Source organism: Syzygium oleosum, unplaced genomic scaffold, assembly GCF_021117445.2.
Source record: "Syzygium oleosum isolate NSW1041296 unplaced genomic scaffold, Sole_v2.1 Sole_v2.05, whole genome shotgun sequence".
In the NCBI taxonomy this organism is placed as follows: Eukaryota; Viridiplantae; Streptophyta; class Magnoliopsida; order Myrtales; family Myrtaceae; genus Syzygium; species Syzygium oleosum.
The window spans coordinates 14,660,373-14,675,792 of NW_026607489.1; the positions used below are offsets into that span (position 1 = coordinate 14,660,373).

At 39.2% G+C, this 15,420-nt stretch overlaps 2 protein-coding genes across 3 annotated transcripts; both read left to right on the forward strand.

The window, feature by feature from the left end:
- Window positions 1-4,708: 4,708 nt before the first annotated feature.
- LOC115665335 (uncharacterized) lies at window positions 4,709-7,989 on the forward strand. Its single transcript, XM_030587211.2, has 7 exons — window positions 4,709-5,287; window positions 5,854-5,931; window positions 6,647-6,681; window positions 6,776-6,831; window positions 7,110-7,208; window positions 7,375-7,459; window positions 7,792-7,989. Exons 1-6 carry the CDS (start codon window positions 4,877-4,879, stop codon window positions 7,431-7,433), a joined length of 738 nt encoding a protein of 245 aa, XP_030443071.1. The 5' UTR covers window positions 4,709-4,876; the 3' UTR covers window positions 7,434-7,459; window positions 7,792-7,989.
- Window positions 7,990-8,524: 535 nt separating this feature from the next.
- Window positions 8,525-14,117, forward strand: LOC115665305 (ADP-ribosylation factor GTPase-activating protein AGD5-like). 2 transcript variants are annotated; one of them, XM_056311886.1, is made up of 11 exons: window positions 8,525-8,740; window positions 9,931-9,989; window positions 10,152-10,242; window positions 11,012-11,066; window positions 11,162-11,252; window positions 11,354-11,588; window positions 11,890-12,094; window positions 12,246-12,424; window positions 12,689-12,928; window positions 13,006-13,064; window positions 13,651-14,117. In XM_056311886.1, exons 1-11 carry the CDS (start codon window positions 8,690-8,692, stop codon window positions 13,796-13,798), a joined length of 1,413 nt encoding a protein of 470 aa, XP_056167861.1. In that variant the 5' UTR covers window positions 8,525-8,689; the 3' UTR covers window positions 13,799-14,117. The 2 variants fall into 2 exon arrangements, with proteins under 2 accessions (XP_056167861.1, XP_056167862.1); XM_056311887.1 differs by having other exon boundaries at window positions 8,526-8,740; window positions 13,654-14,117.
- The last annotated feature ends 1,303 nt before the right edge of the window (window positions 14,118-15,420 follow it).

Below are 15,420 nucleotides of genomic sequence, written 5' to 3' on the forward strand. Positions count from 1 at the left end.
AAATCGGAATCAAGAAAGACCCGATCCAAATTTAAACAGATTGTAAAAAGTCACCCATATTCAGAAATATCAAATGTGCGAATAGTATTCGCCATCAAGTCAAATGGATGCTTCGCCCTAATCATTCCAGCGAAAGTATTGAAAACTAGAGATGAAAATGAAACCAGACCAGAGTCTCAAAGTTTTCTTAATTTATTCTGAGAAAGCGAATGTATCCAAAGGACGATAGAGACGCCGGCATTCATCGTCAGGGCTCAACATTGTCGATGTAGTCAACGCATGTGCGGCAACCGCAGTCGAAGAAACGGCATTTCAGGCAGCCAAAGCACACGCATTTAGTGCAACCCTGGCATATCGGAGAGCGTCGGCATCCTCTGGGCCGTTTGCTAGCGGCACGCTCTTCTGCGTCCTTGCAGGTTATCCTGAAACAACAGAGTTCAAGCATGAGGAGATGCTTTTCGTCGCCCATCTCTTTAGCTCTAGGCTCTAGCCTACAGTATAGAGATTGCATATACTCACTTGTCGTGGGGAGGATCACCACACTTCCACCTCTTATTAGCAATGGCATCGTGATGAGCTCGGCATTCCTCCTTGCTGCGGAGGTGGAACCGCCGCTCCCTCTTGCACTTGGAGCAGCGAACAAACTCATCGCGGTGGAATTTCAACTTAGTCGGGTGGTTGGCTTCGTTGGAAGCCAACTGATAGTACTTCATCAGAGGGGTCTCGTCAAGAGGGACCTTGTTCTCACCTATTGTCACCCAAATGTGGCTTTTCCAATTCCCACTTCTCTCAGAATGCCTCTCAAACTCATTTGGTGTCAAATTTTCTGGTCATCAGCAAAAGTCATTGTAATGGACCAGCAAGGTAATCGCAAACATCAAAAAATATATTAGGGTTTTGCTGAGTATGCATCGTGGGAAGAAAATGACGACGACTCTGATAAAATGAGAGGATAACTAAAGTCAAAAGAAGAGAAAATTGGATATTTCGAATACCATAATTCAGAGACAAAGAGCAAATCTATCATATGAGAGAGAGAGAGAAGTACACTTGCCTTTCTTGCAATCTAAGCTGCAATTACAGTTGATTTGAAACAGGCCATTTTTGTAAACCCTCAGATATCCTGAGGTATCACCCAATCTTTTGTGGGTGCATCCGCATTCGACCTCAACATAGTCACTTTCTATTTTATGCCCCTTCATCTGTTCTATCTCTGGTTCACTAAACATCTCCTGGGGATCTAGTTTCGTTGGATCAGTATTTCTTCTCCGGGCCATCTCTTCACCTGCAAATAAATGCACAAGTTCACAATGAAGCAACAAACCTTCCGACAGATTTTTTTTTTTTATGTGGAAAAGAAGAAAGCAAACATATATGTCATGTTCTGGTATGCATGTGGTACATATAGACCTACGCTTAAACATGCATAATAAACTGGGGTTATACCCATGACAAGTGCTATTGATGGAACTAGAGACGCATAAATGAACTAAGATTATACATGACAAGTTTTGGCATGTCCTAGATTACCTTGTGCGCGCGCGTGTATATATATATATATACAAGCCTAGCATGAAACACAACATTAACTCTTATTGCTCAAAGAAAATTTATAAAAATTTTCAAAAAAATGATTGTTGGTATCGCTTACAAAAATTAATCAATGGAAAATCCTGTAGAACAATTCATGTCTAAATATTTTCGCGGATAAAGAAAATATTTTTTTGAGCGTTCATTTTCCTAAGCGATTGAAATGATCATTTAAAAAAAATACTTCAAAATCGTTGATTATCGGCGAAACAACACACCCTTATTAATGAAATGTGGATAGGTAATGTAAGCATGCATGACTAGCTCAATATGTAATGCTTTCGAAAGTTGCATGAATTCCATGATCATAAACCCTAGAGAAACTCTTAACATAGCACAACATTGTAAAATATCTATCATTCAAAACATATATAATGGCTCAATGATTACGAGAAGTATTCAATGCTGTCTTCAGCATTTCATACTCATGGAGAGTATTAATTTGCCACTTCCAGGATCCTGTTGCATTGCACAATTAATGCTAACAAATATCAAGTAATAGATAATAGCAAGTCGATCTATCCTGCAAGTGAACAACAAGGTTTCATTAAAAACTCAAAGGATTCTCAACATTATTAGCAAATGAGAACCTCTACTTTACTTCTCTTCTGCCTAAAGGGTAGGGATGCTTCAAGTCACTAAGAAATAACCTCACAGTCATCCAATATATGTGAAAATCATCAAATAGTAGGGTAAAACATTCTAGACGTGATTTTCCTTGTGATGGAATTAATCAAATGGCATGCAATCCATCCAGTGCACGGTCTGACTTACTCCTCCAACTATTGAATTTCCTACATCACAATATGACTTATATGTTAATATCAACAGCTTGCATCGATATCGGAGGAGTGATGAGAAAACCTCGACAGATTCAAGGATCAAAATGGCAGATAAAGCATAAATTTTTTTAAGGGCTACAAACATATGAATATAACTAAGAGTCGATCTTCCAGGGGTTTATGAGTTATTTGATCGTAGATAATATGATAAATATATCTTTGAAGGGTTTTTGTAAAAGATTATTCTAATCAAGAGAGAGAATCGAAAACCCCTTGCGCCAAACCATTCAAATCAACACATGTCCAAAAAGTAAGCTATGTAAAAGGGTTTTTTACTTTCGACCCAAAAAAAAAAGGATTTTTGACTCAATCTAGGGAAGAAAGGAACAATATCATCCTTCATCATATAGGATTTTGTTAGATCTAGACAGAACTCACCGCAGATCTAGGAATCAATGTGAACAAACAGTAAGCTTATCTTCATTTAACTACTCAACTGAAAATACAAGCACACAAGAGGAAAATCAATGCCATATCATGAAACAACATGGATATTCTATGTTATCTAATGAAAAATATGAATTGAAAACACTGTAAGAACAAGCATACCTTTTGCCTTTCTTGAGCAAAGCGCTTGGACTATCGGTGCTAACAATTCGTACCCTAGATGGTCACTCGAGTGCTGTGATTTTAGATACGAAAATTCACGCATTTAAATATAAGTGCAAAAAAGGAGTTTTCCAAAATGAGTTCATGCATAATTTCGCAATAATGAGCGAATCCAACCTAATTTGAACAATTCTTATCCTCTGATTGTGTTTCCTAAACACGGCATACGAATACAGACAAATATAAATTAACAAATAAAGAAAAATGATTGGACGTGTCAACTTCTGACTGGAGGTTAAGAAGTGTCTGATACGCATATACATAAAAGGTTTATATAAAAAGGAATGTGTCGTCGAGGGGAAACAGGCTGGCAACCAGTTATTAGGGCTGACAAATTGTCATATTAGTGTGTTTACATTTAAGGATAATGACACAAATGGTCCTTGAACTTTGACCCAATGTGTCATGTAGTCCATAAATTTTTAATTTATTCAATGTGGTGCATGAACTTTTAATTTATTTAATATGATCCCTGGACTTTTGGTACATGTTCATTGTAGTCCATGAACTATACGAAAATGTTCAGTGTAGTCCTTTCATTAATTTAAGATCAAGGATAACAATGAACATTATCGTATAGTCCATAGACTATATTGAACTTATACCAAAAGTTCATGGACTACATTAAACAAATTAAAAATTCAGGGATTACATTATATATTGGGCTAAAGTTTAGGGATCATATAAATAAATTAAAAACTTATGGATCATATTGCATATCGGACTAAAGTTCATGAATCATTTGTGTCATTTTCTCCTACATTTACGACGCGTTGCCGATAGATGAAGGGATTGATGGAGGGAGGACCCTCCCAACCAAGCCTAAATTCACTTTTGGTGTGCCTTTAAAAATGAGAATATTGGGCTGGGCCTATGTGCCCCTAAAAAGTTCCAAGGGACCCGCCTCCTGGATTTTGGGCCTCTTTCATTCTTATGTTGAATGACTAGTCTATTCATGAATTTTAATTTTATCCAATCAAAGAAACTTTTAATAACTTGTTTTTTTTTTTTTGGTTGAAAACTTGTTTTAGTGGTTGGTAATCGATAAGAATAATTTAGCTACATAACTTTCCCAATTGAGAACTCAAGAGCCAAGACCAAGATTAATAGGTTTCTCTTTCCACATATCAAGTAAAACAATATAAAAGTATGATTAGTTTTTAGTTTCATTCAAAAAATAAAATAGCTAAGAAAAAATCCAAAATAGCCGGGTGAGAGTAACCATCAAGAAATCTGATATTGATAATGTCCCAAAACTTGCTTCGGTGCAAGAATCATAAGAATGTGAAGAAACAACTCAAATAAATGTTTGTCATTGTTTTATTTTTTAAAATTGATTTGTAGTGTCGGTTTTGTTCAATGCCAAAAAAATCTAATCATTTAAGTTAGTATGTAATTGAGAAAGTCGTGGTGTTAGATGTATAACACTCTACTTTTATATACGTCTAGACAGCATACGTACATATACATCCTTATATTGCACAACTTATAGGACATCATGTACGGTATTCGCATATCTTGTTTTGTAATTCTTGTATCGGTATATGGTTTTATGCAATTGACAGTTTGAGGTGTAGATTTTGACTGGATTAATGAGGAAAAAGATTGAGAGTGGCGAAAGCGAAAGCAGAAGAGAAAGCAAAAAAATAAAAAGGGGAGTGCTCCAGGAGGTGGAGGAAAAATCTGGAGAAATTTGTCTGTTGTGGTCACGATCTCTGCACTTGGAGTCCTCCCCTCCAATGGACAAAACCCAATCGATTACATTATTTTCAGATCGTGAAGTCTATCCGTACTCAGCAAAAAATTCCGCCTGAAAACTTTAATAATTTGGTGCCATGTCTACAAGTTTGCCCCTCTCCGTTACTTCTTCGTCAGCTTTGAGCGGCCTCCTAAATTCTTGTCCAAGACCCAGCAATCGTCACTCGATCTCAAGACCCACCCTTGCTTCACTGCATCGAAACAGCTTCAAATTGAAGCCTACCGGAGAAAAGTTGTCTTTTTTCGAAGTGGGAAGAGTTCAAAATGGGGTCTTGGTGAAGGAGGGGGAGAAATTGAAGAGGAGCACGAGGGTGGTTGTCGTGAGGTTTAACCGAGGTTTCGGCTTTAATGGCGGCGGGGGCGGCGGAGGGAGAGACGACGGAGCCACCGGGAGGGTTGTGGGTAATCTTGTTTTGGCCATTGGCTTGGCTTATCTCTCCATGACCGGACAACTTGGTTGGGTTTTGGATGCAATTGTTTCCATCTGGGTATTGCTCTCTCTTTCTCTCGACACGCACATATGCACCAACAGTTTGTGAAGGGATCGAGTGTATGTAGGCTTTTGATTTAAGTCTCAGCCGTAGATGCAGGGAGTTTAAAATCCATTTTCCAGTTAATTTTTCAGGATATTGCCTGCTAAATTGGAACACGTAGTTGATTCCCTTTTGAAGTAGTTGTATAATTTGAACCGATATTTTAAGTTTCTTGGTGTTTGAAGATGAAACTTTTCAATGGCAATTACTAATACAACATGCTTCAGCTCACAGAAGCATTGAGCAAGATGTTAACATAGTAGCCATGTGTTGCAGGGGATCCTTGTAAGTAATGAAACGGTTGCAAGTTTTCTAATTGAGATCACCCGATTAGATACGCATTTTGCGCCTTTGCGTGGCTATTTTGGTGAATTCAATCCTTACTAGCTGTACACTTTGCTTGGTCATGTGTTTAGGATAAAACTCCATGTTTCTTTCTGCTGTTATATGTCTAGTATCTTCAGGACTATTTCTTTTGCTCTTAAAGTTGGGAGTGATTGGTTGATGCCTTTTGGATCCAGCTTCTTGTCGTGCTGATACCAATTGTCGGTTTGGGGGCATTTTTGTGGTGGGCAGGACGAGATATAGTACAAAGCAGTGTGAGGACTCTTTCACCATCTACATTTCGTTTTGTGACATTATCTGGTTTTTTACCTCCTGTTGCTCTTTTACTTTTCTTGGTATTACTCTACGGGATATCCTCATACATGGGCAGCTACCTGCAATTTTAGTTTCTGGATGTATTTTCCCTTCTTTCTCATTTTCTATCTGGTGGTTCAATGGTAGTTTTCTGAGTATGTTGGTACAAGAACTTTCTGCGTCCAGAGCAACTGGAACATGTATATGACAGCTCCAGAATTCACGCCTGCACAGAAAACAGAGTCACATCACATAGATCCAAAGTCTTAGAAGGAAGTTGATTGATATGGCTTTTCGTTGTCTACAAGGATGATTTCTTGTTTTCATACGGTAGATAGCGGTGATCTATATGATTAAGTTTCCTCTTCATCAGTCATGTTCCATTACTTACATTGCAAGAGTATCTTCGGGAACTTGCTTTGGAAATTGGATTATGAGAAGTAGCTCATTGAATATATTTCTCCCCAGCTGACTTGTCAAGCCTAATTCTTTAAAAGATAGTAAGGTCTAACTGATTGTCTTAATGTTTAGATTTTGAGGTTCTTGTGTATGGTATGCTTTGAAACTTTTCTTTCACTGAAGCCTCTCTCTAAAACTTCAAACCATTTAAACTGTCAGTTTCTCTTTCCATCTGGCTTCTGAAATGGATCTCCTTTGACATTGTTGCATTTGCAGTGTCCAAACTGTGGGAACGATTTTCAGATTTTCAAGTAAGAGATATCTGAAGGCTTTAATTGATTGTAAGCAAGAAAGATTATCTTGCTAAGAGTTTTTTAATTTAGGTGATTGCATAATTCCTTGCAGATCTACTTTGAATGATGAACTACAATTATGCCCCTTTTGCAGTCAACCTTTCTCTGGTAAGACATGATATATAGGCCTGAAAGCTTTTGTTCTTTAGTGCAGTTGTCAAGATTGCAACTTGCTCTTCTATTTGACCTCTCAACTTGCTATTGCTTCCGAATTTTGGAGTATGGTTCTATCATTTGGGTTTTACATGTCGGGGTAGCCAATTCCGGGTTTTCTTTGCCTCCAGAACTTTTGGACTGCTTTGCCAATTTAAAAATGTACTTCTCTAAAATGTCTGTGCTGATAGATGATGAAAGGCATGTTCATCTCATCCGTTATTGATTTTCAGTTGTGGACAACAAGTTTGTCCGGGAATCAGTGACGTTTTCCAACCAATTTTCATCAAAAGGAGAAGCAGCCAGTGAGTTCTATCCTCGACCCAAGAAAGGTTCGTTGTTGATGCCATCTGTTTCAGTGCTTTGATGTTTATATCCCAAATTGATCAATCGCCATCTGTTTAGATCAACAGAGAGAGATGGCTGTGTAGTTTTGGATATTTGCAATCTGAACTAATCATTTAGCTCAGCAAGACAAGATTGCTTTGGTTTTCGCAGGAAAGAATACTCCTACAGCAGTTGTAGATGTTGAAGCGGAAGTGAAGGATGCCGATTGAGGCCTCCGGCGCCAATTTTCCATCATGTTAGTCTCTCTCTCTCTCTCTCTCATGTAAAAAAAAAAATTCCGCGAATTTGGCTCTTGTGAAGGGTAACTCCGTATAGACCATGTAGGCATACAGCTTCTGCAAAGAAGCATGAATTTGCCCATTGGCATGTATGAACTATGAGCATCTAAGAATGGCATGTTTAATTTGATTTGCCTGTTTCCATTATGGTTTTAGGTTATTTGCACGGGTCATGTACAAAACTATATTGTGTCCGCTCAGCTTTCTCAGTGATACGCAATCCAACTTCTCTCACATGTTCTGAGATGATGCGTGTCATCATTTTGTGACTGATGAGCTTCTGATGCAGGTATACTTTTGAACATATCAAATTTGAGATCCCGACTGCGAGCGAGGATGGCCCGTGGTGGAGAGAAGTAGAGTCGAACTTGACAAAGTAACTGTTATCTTTCGCCTTCTCCATAGATGAGTCGGATCATGCTCCAGCATAGCGTACCTGCATATGAGTCTCTATCTCTGAGCTATGGATCGAATGTAATCTTCATTAGCATCTTGTGTTATACCCGCAACTCCTGAGCTTGTAGAGCCATGGAATGGTGCTCAAGGATCACCCGGTGAAAAAAAAAAATATGAGCCAGAGTGGTCACTGTGAATTGGGTCGAACTGTAGAAAGCAACAGCCAAAAAGGATCATAGTACATATAGTAGAATTGTTCAAGCACTCGGGTTAAATCCCGGCACAATTTGAAATCACACGATCCACTCCATTAACGGCGCCAACGATTAATACCTAACAAAATATGGGTTATGGGCTAATTAGGATGTAACTGTTCTGCGCTACATCAATTTTTCAATGTCGGGTTTTTCGAACACAATTCATCATTGCTTATCTCGACAAGTAACCAACCGAAAAATCGAATCCATAATTACGGTTCAATTTATTTTTAGGCCCATAAAAACGAGAATGCTTCTGTGATGGCCGTGTTCACACCGAGGGGGGCGAACGGTTAATAAAAATGAAAAGAGGTTGATGGGACTCGTCCGTCCAACCCATTTTGCACTCCAAAGTTTTGGCGAAGAAAACGCGCATGAATGAAGTAATCGCCAACTCAAAGACTCGTCGTTACGCCAAAAGCTCCATTTCCATCTCGAACGAGAGAAGAGAGAGGAAGAGAGAGGAAGAGAGAGCATCATCAATCCGATCCTTCTTCCCTTTTACGTCTTCGATCTCGTTCCGGTGGATCGTCAATGAACGAGAAGGCCAACGTCTCCAAGGAGCTCAATGCCCAGCACAGAAAGGTTCCTTCTTCCCCCCTCCATCATTTCCCCGCTCGATCCGCCTTGATTCCCCTTCTTCGATCTCGGATTCGATCTTAAGCTTCGCGCGTTTTGGTACGACGTTGGGAGGTGTAGATATGAATGGTGTCCGTTAAGGATTGAGCCGGTTTGCTTTCGTGTACTCTGGGTCGTGTCTCTGCGCATTCGGCATTTCTCATGGGTTTGAGAATTGTGCCCGCACCGATGATGCCGTTGGCGTAATTGATTTATAGTTGGATCTGAAATGATCTTGTAGCGATTATGATAGTGAACGAAACCTGGGTGAAGTTTATATCTGCGGAGAGTATCGGGTGATGCGAATGGTGCGGTAAAATTAGTCATCTTGAGAAGATTTGCTTACCGTTTAGGAAGAAATGGTAGATCAAAGGTCTTCATCTTGTAAGAGGAGCTCCTCCTTTTCACGGTTCTCCTTTGAGATTCAAGTTTCTTATTTGGTAGTCATGAGATCCGGAGTTTCTCGCTAATTCTGCGATTTGCTACATGCAGGTGTTTTTCTCTTATTTATCTTGACTGCAATGTTTGCTTATGTCAAAGTTTCTATATTTCTTGGAGGGCCTTTTATCTCTTTAAGAGAACTCTTCAGCTCAATGGTTTTACCTTTTTTTGTTGCCTCTAACTCTCAGTAGAATCCCTGGAAGTAGCTCATCCTATGATTATGAGGTTATCTGTGGTGCTGATGTGACTTCTTTTTTAGCACTATTGATGGATAAAAGCGGTGCCATTGATTGCAATAAACGCTTTTTATGTCTTAGATTCTGTTTCTAAAAGCACCTGACTAGACCTGGTCCACCATGCATTGAGTACATTACCAAGAAAAAAGAATTGAAAGGATTTATGTGGGTCTCACACAATCTAATGGTTGTGATCGTTCTAGTCCATGCAATAATATTTCCCTTTGTACAGGCTTCTGATATGACTTTTCCCGTAGATTCCATTTCTAACCTTTGTTCGAGATGCTATTCGTTGTTTGATTCTGTACACCATCAAAAAGAACAACATGATAATTAGGGGTTGATTTTCTGGCATCTTATTGGCAGCACACATAAAATATGCATGTGTAGCCAAGCAAATTGTCAAATTGTTTTGATAATGCTTTAACCTTGTCTTTTTCTTCTTTTATCTGATCTTTACCGTGACTTAAACATATGCAGATCCTGGAAGGGCTATTGAAATTGCCAGAGAATAAGGAATGTGCCGATTGTAAAGCTAAGTATGTCCTGGATAACTCTAAAAGATGTACATTGGCATTTCGGACACGGATTTGAATTATGACATCCAAAGTTTAGGACAATTTACTGTTAAACGGGGGCTGATGCATCCATGTTGCGAAAGCCGTCTTTATCTGAATGAACTGCTGCTTATTGATGTGCAGAGGTCCGAGATGGGCTAGTGTGAATTTAGGAATCTTTATCTGCATGCAGTGTTCTGGAATCCATCGAAGTCTGGGGGTACACATATCAAAGGTCACTAATTTGATTTTTTTCACCTGTGCTCCTAATTTAAGAGTATCGATAGTTTAAGAAGGTTCTATTTGTCCAAAAGTCTTTCGTGTTTAGTCTAATCGTGTAACTACACTTAGATTATGTTTCGCAGTTTATAAAAGAACATAATGGAATCTGGGAGAGAATAGAATGTAACAATGAAAGGTGAGAAAGGAAATATATTGCGATGGAAAAGAAGCACTGATGAAATGCCTAATTTGTCCTGGAAATGAATTATGGGAAGAAAAAGGTGAGGAAACATTTGAAAATTATTCCTTAGAAAAGAGAGATGGTTAGCGAAAGCACTTTTTAATTTTCTGTACTGGTGGAACGGGCAAGAAGAGGAAATACTGTAACTTGGTTTTGAAAGAATCATTTTTACAACACCTTTAGTGTTGCAAAAAAAAAAAAACTATTTGCAAGATTCGAACGTCAGCAGAATATAAAAATCAGGGAATTTACTAATCAGAAGTGAAAAAGTGATCCTCAGCTGTGAGGACTTCTATTGGACTTCACCCTAGGCGAACACATGCAATATGCTCTTTTTCATTGGTGTTTAGTCATAAGCTCCATATGAAGCAATTTGTAGATTCTTTAGTACCTGGTCATTCAAGATCTTGATTAGGAGACAATTGAATATTCTCCGTTTTTGATTGAAAACCTAAAAACTATTGTTATAGGACAGCGGTGAAGCATTTTGTGTCTTTAGACCACCTTCTCTGTATCTCATATTTTATATGTCCTGCTGCAGGTGCGATCTGCAACCCTGGACACGTGGCTGCCAGAGCAGGTTGCATTTATACAAAGTATGCTTTTCATTTGTCTTTTGGTTTCCATCTTTAATGGATTAATTCGTTCGCTCTTTCGAGTGAGAGAATCGCTGGCTTTTTCTGTTGTGCAGCCATGGGTAATGAGAAGTCAAATGGCTACTGGGAAGCAGAGCTACCTCCAAATTATGACAGAGTGGGAATTGAAAATTTCATCCGTGCAAAGTATGAAGCCTGGACTATGATCTATTGAACAGTAATTGCATTGTTATTTCCAGTGTCATGCATTTATATGCTCAAAATGGCAATTCTTTATATTATTGAAGATATGAAGAAAAGAGATGGGTTCTGAGGGAGGGAAAGCAAAAATCACCTTCCCGACTGCAGGAAGAGAAGCCTTCATCCTATATCCATGGAGCTGGGGAAATAAGTGGACATTCACATGTGGGCAGTTCAGAAAATTTATTTGAGGAAAAGGAGAAACCTCGAGCTTCCAAAGACAAGGACAGTCTTCCTAGTGTGAAGATTAGTATTCCTCTTCCTCCTAAAGGATCTGAGAAGGTACCTTCTTTAATTGTTCCTCAAGTATCATGCGTATCTTGACAAAGGACTGCTGATATTGGTTTAAATCCACTTGGCATGTTCTTTCTTGGCATTTCGTAGCTGGTGCTCTATTACAACGAAACTTTTTGAAACAATATGTTCTTTGATAGGTTTGAAATAATATGAGGGTAGGGTTCTGTTTCAATCATTGCGCCCCTAGCTTGTGAAGCATTTGCAGATCTTCAGCATTTGGATAACTTAGGGTAACTTTTAATACAAAAGAGAAACTCAACCAATGACGTATCTTGTATATAATCAGGTGACTCCTGTTTCAAAGCTCCACCCCATAGCTCCGACAACAGAACCAGCTTTTGGAGCAAAAGTGCAGGACGCTGATGCTGCTCCATCTGTTTCTCCCCCTAAGGTCGATTTTTCCACTGACCTTTTCGACATGCTATCCATCGATGGTCCCAGTGAGAATGGTTCAGAGGCTGCTGTTGTTGATGATTGGGCCGGTTTTCAGTGTATGTTGAATGTCCTCATCTGTGTTTATAGGGTGGGATGATTAGATTGTGTGATTGGTTCTTTCTGATTCTTGTCAGCATGATCCTGGCATCTAGGCAATGGATACTGTTGTTTGCTTCTAATTCACAGTCGTGTTGCACTCTTGTGCAGCTGCTGAAGTAGCCTCAACAGCTGAAAAAGAAAAATCTAGTCCAACGAAGGCGGTTGACAATAGCACTAACCCAACATCAGGTGTGGAAGATCTATTTAAAGACTCAGTACCAGAGGGTTCAGTACCACAAAAGCCTCAGAAAGATGTAAAAAATGATATCATGAGCCTTTTCGAAAAGGTATCTTCTATTTCTGCTGAAGCATTGGTTTTCATGGATCTTTGAATTGCGCCGCAGCTGAGTATTGACTTTGACTAATGGCGACTGATTGATTTGGCAGTGCTCCATTTTTTGTCTCAAGTAATGATGAATCAAATGAAATATTATTGTTCAAAGGACTAGCTTGACACTCTTCCAAATTACCATGTCGTCCATCATCAATAGTTGCTTGGTATATGGATTGGCTTATATGATTATGTGGTCGTGTGCTTGTTCTTTGTGCAGTCCAACATGGTATCGCCGTTCGCAATGCATCAACAGCAAGTGGCAATGCTGGCGCAGCAGCAAACCCTTCTCATGGCCGCTGCAGCTAAATCTCTTGGTGGAGATCAGAAATCCAGTGGCAGTGCGCAACAACCTGGTCTGCAAGGTACCAGCATATCTGTCCCAAATTGGTCACACAGTGGCTACCAAATTCCAGGAATGATGCCATTAGGCCAAGATGAGCTGCTGAAGCTAATGCAGGTAAATATAATTAGCTTTATGCCATGTCTTCTCTTTGTCAACTGTTGTGCTTAATTATAATCCCATTGATAATTTAGGGAAGCAACGTTGGACTCTCGCATCCAGTGGGAAACTCCGTGCTATATCCAACAGCTAGGTATGCTCTAGCAACAAATATATGTCTATATACATCTTGGACCTGTCATCGGCTTAAATATCTTGCTACATCTTGAAGTGCCTTTACATAATGAACGTCTCTCTGCGCTGAGTACAAGCTGGTTTTTTCTGAAACATATCAAAGAGGATGCCGAGTAAGGAAATTTTATGATAACGTGTACCAGTATTTAGTACAAAAGTTCTGTACCATCAAGTAACTTATCCAAAAAAGGTTTACCATGAAGTCATTCAAATTACATCAGACGTGTTGAGAAGATCCAAGTCAAGTCTTAAAATTGCATTGGTTAACATCTTGAGAATATCCAAGTATTAAGCAATTGCCCTTTTGAGACGTACCAATATCAATTGCAAAAAATGAGGGTGAAACTCAAATTTCATCCACTAACATTAAAGCAATACCCAAATGAATGTTAGTGGCTTTTGCAGTATGGTTTTCATGTAGGATCACTGATAGAATTGGCAGAACATGCATTCAGACAGACCACCAAAACAGGCTTGAATTGCAGCCAAATACTAAAGCTTTTTATGTCTGTTCGATGGTAATTGATTCGGGCATTTGCTTTGAGCAGCTTGCAGACGATGGGGCAACCTACCTCATCTAATGGTTTGGCAAGTGCTGGAGTGAGTAAACCTCAATCATCCTCTTCTCCATCAGAATCTGGGAAGGATTATGATTTCTCCTCACTAACTCAAGGGATGTTCTCTAAACATTGAGGAGATCAAACATTGTCATTACGACTAAATTTATGAGAAATAAAAAATGAAGAGTTTACAGTAGCTTTTTCCTCCGCTTGGGATTGTACACTATTTTGTAGAGGCAGGTCGGGTTTTCCATTCATATAAGATGGTAGAGTTATAGTATGAGTAGGCCTTAAGGGCAATAAAAGTGAATTTTGCTGCAATTGGGAACTTCCTTTTACCTGCTATTTTGAATTTTGTTCATATTTGATTCAACTCTTATACAGAGGAAGGGAGAACTTAGTTCCATGATTCAAATAATATAAATTCACACTGCACACATTTACTTGGGGTATGTGATGGTTTCTTGGTCCAGCCAATGAGTCCTGTGCTGGTAATTTTCCTACTAGTTCATTTGGCCGCCAACGCCTCTTCTGTGGGAATCCATTCTACAGTCTCATTGGATTTTGATTCTTAAGTTTCTGAAGCTGGGACAATATTCTAAGTAGTTTATGGAATTTTGAGCATCAGTAAGCTTCATTTTGGAAAAATTCCTGTTAGTCTCAAGCTGTTAAATTCAAGTTCCTTGTGAGAGGCCTCCATTGCAATTTTCCAGGAGTTTATATTGTCGAATGGCCATGGTGCAGTCTTCTAATTTTCCATTCTAGAGTTACCAATGTTTTCTTGGGTTTGTATGGGCCAAAGATTGACAGCGCTGGGCATCTGGATTGGTTGTCAGTTTTTCATGTGTTCATTTGGCGTGCTATTTTGCAATGCCTTTAATTGTTCGAAAGGATCTTGGAGACCCACCAAAGCACGAATGCTAGGATCTGACGGAGGAACTTCAGGACACATTTGGGGAAATGCTTGCAATGCCTTTTTTTTTCCTTTGTTTTGCTAGAACTGTAATGTCATCATTGATCATCTAAAGAGCCGTACAAGAGGACGTTACATTAGGTAAAGGAGAATCATAACGAAAAGAAGAGGCAAACATGCAGTCCATTTCAAGAATGACTGCTTTCTTGACAGCAGCAAGGAGACTAGCAACAGAGAGACGAAACAGATCCCACCTCTCGGAAGGCCCAGTTTTGCGCTCCCTAATATTGTCATTTAGCACAACAATCGACTTGGGACTTGGCTATTCAGTTTTAATAGAATCCGTGCTTCAATTTTCTTTGGTCGACATTATCCTGATGATCAGCCAGGGCGCGTTTAGCAACCGGCTAAACAGTAACTATTTTTATTCTTTTGTTATCAGAATCAGTTTTGATACAGAAATTCGTTTGGTAAATTTTTTTGTTCCCGAGCACAAATTTGCAAAAATTTGTTTCCAGAATCAGTTTTGGAACAGAATCAAGAATCAAAAAAATTGCTTCTTGATTCTAGGAACAAGAATCAGAAATGGAAAAGAAAATTTTTTTTTTCTTCTTCTTGGCTTTCTTCTTTTCTTCTTCATAACTGTGGGCCAGTCGTAGATTCTGGCCGCCGGTCGAGTCCGAGAAAGAAAAAAAATGAATAAGGATTAAAATAATGATAAATAATCCTCGCCCGAGGTGCGAGGTCCGGCCCTCATGGGCCTTGGCCTGTGAAAAATAGAAAAAAAAGGTCGCTATGCGCCGTCACCTGGCCATAGCCAAAGGATTAAGGAAGAAGAAGAA